Source organism: Bombus huntii, chromosome 16, assembly GCF_024542735.1.
Source record: "Bombus huntii isolate Logan2020A chromosome 16, iyBomHunt1.1, whole genome shotgun sequence".
Taxonomy (NCBI): domain Eukaryota; kingdom Metazoa; phylum Arthropoda; class Insecta; order Hymenoptera; family Apidae; genus Bombus; species Bombus huntii.
Genome location: NC_066253.1, coordinates 7,921,721 through 7,932,539, shown reverse-complemented (window position 1 = coordinate 7,932,539; position 10,819 = coordinate 7,921,721). Strand labels below are relative to the sequence as shown.

At 44.2% G+C, this 10,819-nt stretch overlaps 2 protein-coding genes across 2 annotated transcripts; both read right to left on the bottom strand.

The window, feature by feature from the left end:
- Positions 1-2,259: 2,259 nt before the first annotated feature.
- On the bottom strand, positions 2,260-2,763 carry LOC126874754 (uncharacterized). Its single transcript, XM_050637110.1, has one exon. It carries the CDS (start codon positions 2,761-2,763, stop codon positions 2,260-2,262), a length of 504 nt encoding a protein of 167 aa, XP_050493067.1.
- Positions 2,764-4,832: 2,069 nt separating this feature from the next.
- On the bottom strand, positions 4,833-8,154 carry LOC126874753 (uncharacterized). Its single transcript, XM_050637109.1, has 4 exons — positions 7,887-8,154; positions 6,452-6,917; positions 4,946-6,377; positions 4,833-4,877 (listed from the first exon to the last, which is right to left on the bottom strand). Exons 1-4 carry the CDS (start codon positions 8,152-8,154, stop codon positions 4,833-4,835), a joined length of 2,211 nt encoding a protein of 736 aa, XP_050493066.1.
- Between the last annotated feature and the right edge of the window lie 2,665 nt (positions 8,155-10,819).

The window sequence follows — 10,819 nt, the reverse complement described above, 5'->3', positions numbered from 1 at the left end:
GGCTTTGGACGACTTTCGGTTTACATTTCTTATATAATTCCATTACATCACTTATACAGGGTGGTTGGTATCTGGTAGTACAAGCGGACAGGGGGTGATTCTGCGCGAAAAAAGAAGTCGAAAATATAGAATAAAAATATTTCATTTGAGGCTTTGTTTTCGAGAAAATCGACTTTGAATTTTCGCTCGGTACGCGTGCACTTTATCACGTTTCGTTATAACGGATGTCCCTATAGATCGTTGTCTCGATTGACGTTATGTTGATAAACACTTCCAATGTGACCGAAGTGTTTTCCTACCTATTAACTTGCAATCCGACTTTTATCGCTATCCACTATCAGTACCTATTAGTCTACCATCATGTCTACATACAGCAATCGGGAATATACGGACATGATACTTCATGAGGTGCGTGTGGTGGTAACGCATCAGCCACAGCTGATCATTACAGACACCGGTATTCCAATCGTCGACATCCTGACAGATGTGTTATTCAAAGAGCAGAACGAACCCTCGACGAATATGGTTCTTTTGAAAAACTTAGACGACATGGTGGTCGTCGACGACGCGTTAGTGTAAATGTTGAAGAGCAAATACTAAAGGACGTTTTGGAACATCCTGACATAAGTGCAAGACACCTTTCTTTGCGGTATAATCTTAGTTGTTTTACAGTTCTTCGAATTCTACTGTTGAGATATGTATAATTTTCTGTGCTGGACTAGGTTTAAGGCGTAATAGAGATACTTGTATGTGAATATCAGTGTGTGGAAGTATGTGTGTCCGAAACGTCTCGAAAACAAAGGAATGTAAACTCTTCAGTCGGTTAAGAGTCGTTTAAGAGTCAGTTAACAGTCGGGTATAGAAGAAAGTGCTGAGACGCGTGCAAGTGTGTATCGATGAATATATAAGGAATCGTTCATGAAATAAATATTTCATTATTTTAATATTAATCCTCAGTATAAATTTAGTGTTTCTATAACATTATTTCGGCCTCAAAGATCCACAATTTTCAACATCTACACGAAAACAACTTACATGCTTATCATATCACCAGAGTAGAAGGACTCATGCCTCATGATAAGATTTCGCGAAAGGCATTTTGTCACTGGTTGCTTCAACAGCATGCCAACGATGCAGAATTTCTGTTAAAAATTTTATGGACCGATGAAGCGAAATTTACAAGGGACGGCATGTTCAATGTCCATAACATGCATAATTGGCAAAATGAGAATCCTCACTCTATTCTTGAAACACATTTTCAAGTAAGATGGAACGTAAACGTCTGGGCTGGCATAATCGGACATCTATAATTATTTGGCCATATTCTTTCAAAGGAAATGTAACGTCAGCAGCATATTTCGATTTCTTACAAAACATACTACCGGAATTATTAGAAGATGTACCGCTGAGAATTAGAGGAAGTTTAATTTTTCAACAAGACGGTGCACCGCCACATTTTGGTCGTCATGTGAGAGATTTTTTTTTTTTGGTAGTGCTGGAACAATAACTTGGCCACCACGCTCTCCTGACTTAACTCCGCTTGACTTTTATTTATGGAGCCATATTAAATCAATTGTCTATTCTGAAGAAATCGCAAGTTGCGAGCAATTGAAAGAAAAGATTATTGTAGCCTTTCATACTTTAAAACAATCGAATACGTTAGAAAGTGTTCATAGAAATTTAATTAGAAGAGCAGAAGTATGTGTTCGGCAGAATGGGTAACATTTTCAGCAATTTTTGTAATAATAAACGTTATGATTACTTCATATTATTTCATTATGTATTCCTAATTTTCCGTTACGACAAAAACAAACTTAAACTGCGATAATATCCATCGAGACAACGATCTACAGTGAGATCTGTTATAACGAGACGTGATAAAGTGCACGCGTACCGAGCGAAAATTCAAAGTCGATTTTCTCGAAAACAAAGCCTCAAACGAAAAATTTTTATTCTATATTTTCGATTTTTTTTCGCGTAGAATCACCCTTTTCCGCTTGTACCACCAGTTACCAACCACCCTGTATATCTCTTACACTAGCTCTTCTATAACTATATACAACTGCTTATACTTAACTATTGCACCTTACTTAATCTATCTCTCCCAGCTTGTCTTCGATCTCCACATTCAGCCGCTCGTCCAGTATACCTGCATAAATCTTATATGCTGTGTCCATTAACGTGACCCCTCTGTAGCTCTTCACTGCTCCCTTGTCTCCCCTCTTGTAAATCGGACATATTACGCCTTTTCTCCAGTCTTCAGGTATCCCCTTTCCATTCCATATTTTCCTTAACATCTCCCATAACGCCCCCCTCCACTTCCTTCGGCGCATACTTCCATACCTCGTTTTCCAAACCATCTCCTCCCGTTGCTTTTTTCTCTTTCAAGTTTCTTATTTGGAATATCACCTCTTCCTTCTCTATATCATCTTCTCTCTCCTCCTTTAATTCCTCCTCCACTCTCCACCCTTCTGCTCTTCTGTCCTCTTGGTTTTCTATCCCTTCTAACATTTCCATAAAATAATTTTTCCACTTCTCTTCCCTTATATCTTCGTCTATAACCTCTCTTCTTCTTCTATGTTTATTTATATATTTCCATGCTTCTTGCTCTGTTTTGATTTTGTTGATTTTCTCCATTTCTTCCTCTTCCTGCTTCTCCTTTCTTTGTTTACACCACTGTTTAAATGCCTTGTTCTCCTTCTTATCTCCCTTTTCCTCTCTTTCCACTGCTTGTCGTACCGCACCTTTTCTCCTATGCTCCATTTTCTTATCCTTTCTCTCTTCTTTGCTATTGCCTCGTTTATCTTCTTCTTAATTTCTGTTCACATTTCTTCTGCTATTCTTCCCCTGCTTGCCCAGTCTTTACACTCCTCTAAATATCTTCCCACATTTTCGTTTGTCCATTTCCTTCTCTCCTTCTCTTCTTCTTTTCTTTCCTTATCTCTTTGTATCTCTGCCCCTCTATTTCTATTTCCAACGGCATGTGGTCTGACTCTACTCTTTTTCCTACCTCCATGTCTATTATTTCTTCTGTCGCTTCCTGATTGCCAATCACGTAGTCTATTACCGAGTTTCCTCTCTCCCCCACATAGGTCCACTCATCCCCTTCTTTGCCTCGACCATTAATTATCGTCCAGCCTCTTTCGTCCAGATACTTTAATAGAATTCTTCCTTCCGTATTTATTGTCTTGTCTTTTGATCCTGCTTTTTTCTTTTCCTAATTCCTGGTTTATCAGGCCTCCCTCTTCTCCCGTTCTTGCATTCCAATCTCCTCCTATGATCGTCACTTCCTCTTCCCTTCCACCTACCCTTTCCTCTTTTTCTTTCCATGTCCCTTTTGTGTCTCGATTATAAACCACCACTATTCTATAAGGTCCTCTCCTTGTACCTTATTTTTCTTTCTACTGCTATTATACCCCCTTTTTGCCCTTCCCTTCTTCCATTCTCTCCTCGCTGCCCTGCATTTCCAGTCGTATTCCTTGGGTAATCTATATGTTTCGACCATTCGCGGGGAAACGCGATCGCGAGGAAGCACGTCAACGGGAGTCGTAAATTCCCGTTACGATTGGATAATCGACGCCACGAAATGATCGATCCCCTGATTTCGGTTGCGATAATAGGGGTGGTTGCATTGACTTTACACTGAATTAACGAATATAATTAGTGTTTATTCCAACAACTTCTTGACTAGAAATATACGATTAAATTCGATTGATAGCTAGAGTAACAAGGTGTTGTACGCGACGCACGCTTAGATGTTGAAGGTTCAAAAAACGTATAAAGACTGACTTTCTGTAACGATGATGCAGCGGAGGACACTTGCGATGGGTGGGTCTAATGATGCGAGAAAAGCTGATTTGTTAAGACCAAGTTCTTGTTGGGAGAGTGAGGGAAGGACTTCTCTGGTAATAGGTTAAATTTCTGGATTGGTGTGGAAGAGTGGAGGAAGGGTGTTAACCGCCCCGAGAGAAAGTTGCTAGTGTAAAACATCGTACATGAGAAAGACGAACTTCTCCTATCTTTCCGTAGTAAACAATAACCACTTTAGACAGTGACTTAGTGCAGATGTTTGGTTCGGTCTGAAGGACCTTAGAAATTTCTCTAAGATTTATGATCGGCTCTTAAGACTATTGAAGGTACGCAGTGAAGGCGTGCGGACATCTGGTTGTCATCCTGTCCGCGGTGTGTGGCCTGGCCTAGATAGAATGTCGCACGACGTAACATCCTCCCCCCGTTGAGCGGGTACCGATCAAAATTTGCGAGGCGTTTTATTGTTGAAGTTCCCGTCTTATATCGTCTCGGTGGTTGGTTGTTCGGGTTCCTCCAGAGCGGGTTGAATTGGCAGCGGGACAAGCCTTTTGACGGCCCGATCCAAAACGCTCTTTGCCGTCTGAACTGTAGCTGTCCGGATGATACCATCGGCGCCTGGATGAACCTTGATAACTCGGCCCAGAGGCCAATGCATGGAGGGCACGTTGTCCTCTCTGAGGATGACGATTGTGCCCTTTTGGATGCTGTGTCCACCCTTGCTCCACTTATTGCGGTTGGTTAGCTCGTTCAAATACTCCTTATGCCAGCGGTTCCAAAAATGCTGTTTAAGCTGTTGGATATGCTGCCATCTGGAGAGTCGATTCGATGGAATGTCTCTGAAATCTCGATCACGTAAGCACATTAATGAATCGCCAATGAGAAAATGTCCGGGAGTGAGGACTAGGAGATCATTTGGATCGGTGGAGATAGGAGTTAGCGGGCGTGAATTGAGGACTGCTTCTACTTCTATGATGAGAGTATTCAATTGTTCAGAGGTGAGTAACTCGTTGCCGGCTACACGCCTATGGTGGCGTTTGAAGGACTTTACCGCTGCTTCCCATAGCCCACTGAAATGCGGGGAATGAGGGGGAATGAAGCGCCATTCGATTTGTTTGTCAGCCAAAAATGCGGTTACTTTTTCTTTGTGGTCGTCCGATTGTAATAAATCATGAAGCTCTCGTAACTCGTTGCTTGCTCCTCTGAAGTTGGTGCCGTTATCAGAATGGATGGTGGAGCAATACCCTCGTCGAGCGATGAATCTGCGAAGAGCGGCGATGAAGGCTTCGCTAGTGAGATCGTCAACAAGCTCGGTGTGTACCGCTTTAACTGCTAGGCATACGAAGATGGCTACGTATACCTTTATCTGTCGACGGTCACGATCTCGCTTTTCCTTGATGTGGAACGGCCCGCAGTAATCGACGCCGACGTTTGTGAATGGGCGAGATTCCGTTACTCGCGCCTCCGGCAGATCACCCATTACGTATTCTACCGGCGGTGGTTGAGCGCGGCAGCAGCGGACGCAGCCTTTGATCGCCCGCCATATTTGACTTCGACCGTCGACGGGCCAGTATCTTTGTCTTACTGCGTATAGCGTAGCCTGCGTTCCGGAGTGCATGTGGATCTTGTGCTCGTGTTCTATAATGCGTGTTGTAACGGATGACTTAGGTAATACTATGGGATGTTTCTGGGCGAAGGTCATCGACGAATGACTGAGTAGACCCCCGACTCGCAATATTCCTTCCTTGTCAACGAACGGGTTGAGTCGCGTGAGCTTACCCTTTATCGCCGCGTTCCGATCTTTTTGGAGTGTACGAATTTCCTCGGAGAAATGGAAGTTTTGCAACAATTTTATTAGCTTATCGCGTGTTGTGCGTAATTCGGTGACGGTTAGGGGTGCCGCCCGGTTCTTTTTCTGTTTCCAACGGAGGCAACGAGCTATGATTCGTATCAACTTGGGCCCGGATGAATATCTTTGCAACAAACTGTAATCGGCGAGGTTCGCGGACAGACAAATCGCCCCCTTCTGCTCCGGTACTTCAACTTGCGGTGTTAGCGCCCATGTCGGCCAGTAGTTTTCCGGCTGGTAGAGCCATGCAGGACCGTGCTGCCAGATGGTTGGGCGCAGAAACTCTTCGGGTGTTTGGCCGCGTGATACTAAGTCCGCGGGATTGTCGTTGGTGGGAACGTGGCGCCAATCGCGGATATTGGTTTTTGTTTGAATTTCGGAGACTCTGTTAGCGACGAATGTTTTAAGGGTGTGAGGTGATGTATTGAGCCAATGGAGGACGATAGTTGAATCGGACCAATAGATAGTTCGAGTAATTTTGTGCAATAGCACTTGTACGGTCGACATCAGGGACGTAAGAAGGAGTGCTCCTCTCAGCTCGAGCCGAGGAATGGTCTGGTACATGAGCGGGGCGACTTTCGATTTTGCGGTTAAAAGTTGGGTCCAAACACGGTTAAGGGTTCGGAGATAAACACGGGCTCCGTAAGCCTTTTCGCTGGCATCGCAGAAACCATGCAATTCAATTTCCGTTGCGGACTTGATTATTGCCTTGCGTTGGAACCTGATGTTGTTTATGTTATGTTATTATTATGTTGTTATGATGTTGTGATGTTGTCCCACTCGACTTTCGACAACCATATTCGTTGAAGCAGCATCTTGGCCCGAACAATCACCGGTGCGAGCAGACCGAGCGGATCGTAGATTTTTGCAATCTCCGAGCTGATGATTCGTTTCGTGACTGGGGAGGGGGTGGGTTTGACTTCGACCGAGTAAAGAATGGAGTCGTCGGATGAATTCCAAAACACCCCCAGCGTCTTCAACGTTTGCGAGTCGCCCAAAAGATGTTGATGATTTGTTTCTTCTAAGGAAAGTCCGTGTAATAAGTCATTGTCGTTTGATGCCCATTTTCGTATGTTTAAGCCGGCCAGTTGAAGTAAATTGGTGAGTTCTGTTCTGAGCGTAAGGGCTTCGTCCTTCGTTTCAGCTCCGGTGAGAACGTCGTCGACGTAGAAATCCCGCTGCAGTATCTGTGCTGCACGTGGAAATCGATGTCCTTCGTCCTCTGCCAGTTGCTTGAGGCACCGAATGGCTAGATCCGGGGCTGCGGATAAACCGAGCGTTACGGTGTTAAGCTCACATGTTTCTGTTTCTCCACTCGCGCTGCGCCATAATATCCTTTGATATTTCCGATCCTCTGGTCGTACGAGAAATTGCCGATACATTTTCTTGATGTCGCCAGTGAGTACGTATTGATGAGAGCGGAATCTAATTAATATACAAAATAAATCTTCCTGTAACTTGGGTCCTGTTTAAAGTGTATCGTTTAGGGAGATTCCGGTAGTGCTTGGTGCCGATCCGTCGAAAACTACACGGAGTTTGGTGGTTTGACTCGATGCTTTGGTCACGCCATGATGGGGTAAATAGTATCCGTTGTCGTCGGAGTGGTTGTCATTGACCTTCGTCATGTGTCCCAACGCCAGGTATTCCTGTATTACCGTTCGATATTCTGATTCGAAGCGTTTGTCGTGCTGGAATCGGCGATTGAGTGCGGCGAGTCGTTTAATTGCCAGTGTTTTAGAGGATGCGAGTGACTGAAGCTGATCGTTGAATGGTAGAGCGACGATGTATCGTCCTTCGCTGGTGCGTCGGATGTGGGCTTGAAAGTGCTCTTCGCATCGTCGGTCTGCCTCTGAGATGTGGTTAATCGAGGGTCCTTCGTCGATTTCCCAGAACCGCGCGAGGTCGGTTTGCAGACTCGTCGTGGATGTGTGAAATGTGTTTGTCGCGGTTTGGGAAGTTGGGCTCCCCCCGATTATCCATCCGAATCGCGTTTTTTGCAGACGCAGTTCAGGCTCGTCTGGCTGCGTTAGGTTGATTTGTCCCACACACATGGACGCGAGTGTTGAGCTTGAGCTTAGTAGCACGTCGATCGGGGCTGGTAAATGAAATCGTGAATCGGCCAATTTGAGATTTTTTGGTATCTCAAGTGTCGACCGATCGATGGGTTCGCTTGGAATTAAGGTTTATATGGTCGGAATGATAAGGAACGTTAATGTCCGCGTGTATGTACCGTCAGGGGAAGTGATCGTGGCCGTGATGTGTCGCTTAGAAGTCGCTGTCAAGGCATCTAGAGCTCCGATCGGGACCGAACATTTGTTTTGCCTTATCTTTAGCGATTTTGCTAATTCCTCGGTAATGAAATTCATACTGGATCCGGTGTCGAGCAACGCTCGACAACGGATTGGTTGCTGTTTATCATTCAAAATGTTAATCTGCGCTGTGATGACTAGATCATTGGACAGTAATTCGGATGCTATTGGTCTGATATGTTCGGTCATCAACAGAGTCTTCGATCGTCGGCGTCATTGGTTATGTGTTCGTCTGTCAATGGGAGGTGGACTTGTAGACGCGGCTGTTCGTGGTGTTTCCGATCTGTGGTCTGTTGTGTGCCTTTTGCGACGAGTGGGTGATGAGTAGCGTGGCAAAGAGGGTGTTGTGGATCGGCTATTTGATGGGGAAGATTTCGGGCTGGGCGTGGTGGAACGAGACCCTGAATGGTGTTTTGCTCTATGCAGCATTGTATGATGTCGTTCTCCGCATACGCGACATGATCCTGCGAAACAATGCTTCGTTGTGTGCCCTTTCCCGAGGCAGTTGAGGCATAGTGATGCTCTTTTGACCTCCCGAATGCGTTCGCGAAGGAATTTGGTTTTGAAGGTGTCACATCTCCAAATGGGGTGTGGTCCTTGACAGGTGGGGCATGTTGGAGTAACCTGTGTCGCCGTAAGTGCATGCCCTCGTGATGCGCGTTGACGGACCGGAGTAGTTTGTTCCGATGATTCTCTTGTTTGTCTGACCGTGGTGATCGGTCTGGAGCTTCGTGCTAATCTCTCTAGGAAGTTTAGTAAATGAATGTACGGAGGCACCTCGTTATTGGGCAGCGTCATTTCCCATTGCTTTTGGATACTTAGTGGTATTTTCGAGAGGATGAGGCTGTTGAGCATAGCACTGGTATCGGGGTAGGATTCTCCTAATTTGTTCAATGCATATATGTGTTGTTTAAATGTGTGGACTAAGCGCCTTAATTCCGTTGGAGATTCCTTGGTTATCCTTGGATAATCAATTATTGCCATGCAGTGACTGAAAGCTGTGTATCGTGGACATTCGAAACTTTCCTTGAGAACGGCTATAGCCTGACTGTAGTTTACATTACTAAGGGGTAACGCGTTTAAACAATCGGCTGCTTCTCCTTGCAGGGCGGACTGCAGGTAATGGAATTTCTGTATGTCAGTGAGACTAGGATTTTTATCGATGGTGGAAGAAAAAATGTCATAAAACGTGTTCCATTTCTCTAAGCTTCCGTCGAAAGTAGGGAGCCGAAGATCTGGTAACTTAACAGCTATCGGATTTGAACTAGCGGATGATGCACAGGTTGGAAGGTTTATGGATGTCGACGGTGATGCTGCTTGCGCGTTCCTTAGAAGATTTTGTAGCTTTATGTCTACCGCGACGTACTGATTTCTTATTTCGAAGCCGCGCGCTTGTTCCTCCTCGTCTAATACTTCTAACTCGAGTTGGATCGCTTCGAATTGACTCGCAGCGTCGGTCAGTTGTTTCTCGTAGTTCGTTAGCAAGGAGTTTTGCTGACACCCAGATTGTTCGTACTCGTCCAGTCGGTTCGATACGTATGTGAATCAGCCGCTACAATAGCCTCGTCTCCGACGCAGGAAGATGATTTGGTCTTCGCTTGCCATCGTTGCCGAGGATAGGAGATGGTCGATATAAGGAACGAGCTTACCTTACTGTCGTGCGGCGTGAGGTCGCGTGTATACTTGGCGAGGAACGTGTCGGGTAAAATTAAGATAAAAATAAGGAACTCGTTAATTTCCGAAAAGGAGATAAAGTTCTTTTTATTTTTTACTCAATTTATACAATTTTTTCGGTTCGCATGATACACTTTCGATACTTGGATTAGTTAGAAATTTTTTTTAGACTGACTGGATGATTTTGAAGGGAGCATTTATATTCTTCCATTCGTTGGAGTGGGAGAAGGTTTTGTTTATACTTAGTGTAAACTTCGGAGAACGGCTGGAGTGATCGAATGCCACTCAGGCGGCTGAGAACGTATGCTGACCGGACGGTCACACGCGATAAGGCGTTCGGAATTTCGGTTTGTTATATAGAGCTGCTCGAATTTCGTCTGTGACATTCCCCCTTCTTAGATTGAACTTGATCCCTCAAGTTTTCTTCAGAAGACTTTTGTGGAATAGGACTTGACGTGGCTTGAAAATTACAGCTGATTCCTCCTCTTCATCTGAGTGGTATGTGTTGGTTGGAATATAGATGTTGGGTGTTGAGGCCAGGGTGAGTGGTACTGGTGGGGCTGTCGCATTGTGGCTGTTGATTACAGTTTCATTTCGGCAGCAAAATAAATTGATACATAATTTGTTCGGTATACATTTCCTGATGCATTTGAATACCCCTATTTTGTTTAATCCATATATACCTAGTATGCCTAATGCTATGTACCCTAATATCTGGAGCGTGGTTAGTCCCCAATACTGTATATTTTTAATTCTGTGTTCGAAATTAAGAGTTTCTATCTCGTCGCCTATTTTATCGATCGTTGTTTTATAGCCTTGTAAATTATCTATTATTTTCGGTGCTCGCTCGAGTTTATCTAAGAGATGAGTGAAACTATCGTTTGTTTTGAGCGCTAGGGTTTTTGTTTTGATTTCGTATATGACTTCGTTTTTTGTTTCGCCTATACGCATGTGTTCGTCTTTGTACAATATATCGCAAGAAGTGTTAGCTCTTATGATGGAAGGCTTGTCAAGTTTTTGTAAGGTATGTTTCGTTTGGCAAATTGTGTCTATTTCTATCGGATTTGCTGGTATCGCAATGTAACAGTTGCTAGTTTTGAGCGGTATAAAGCTAATGTCTTCAATCTTAAGTACAGTTATTTGAAAATGTTTAATGTGTGGTTTGAAATTTATTATTTCG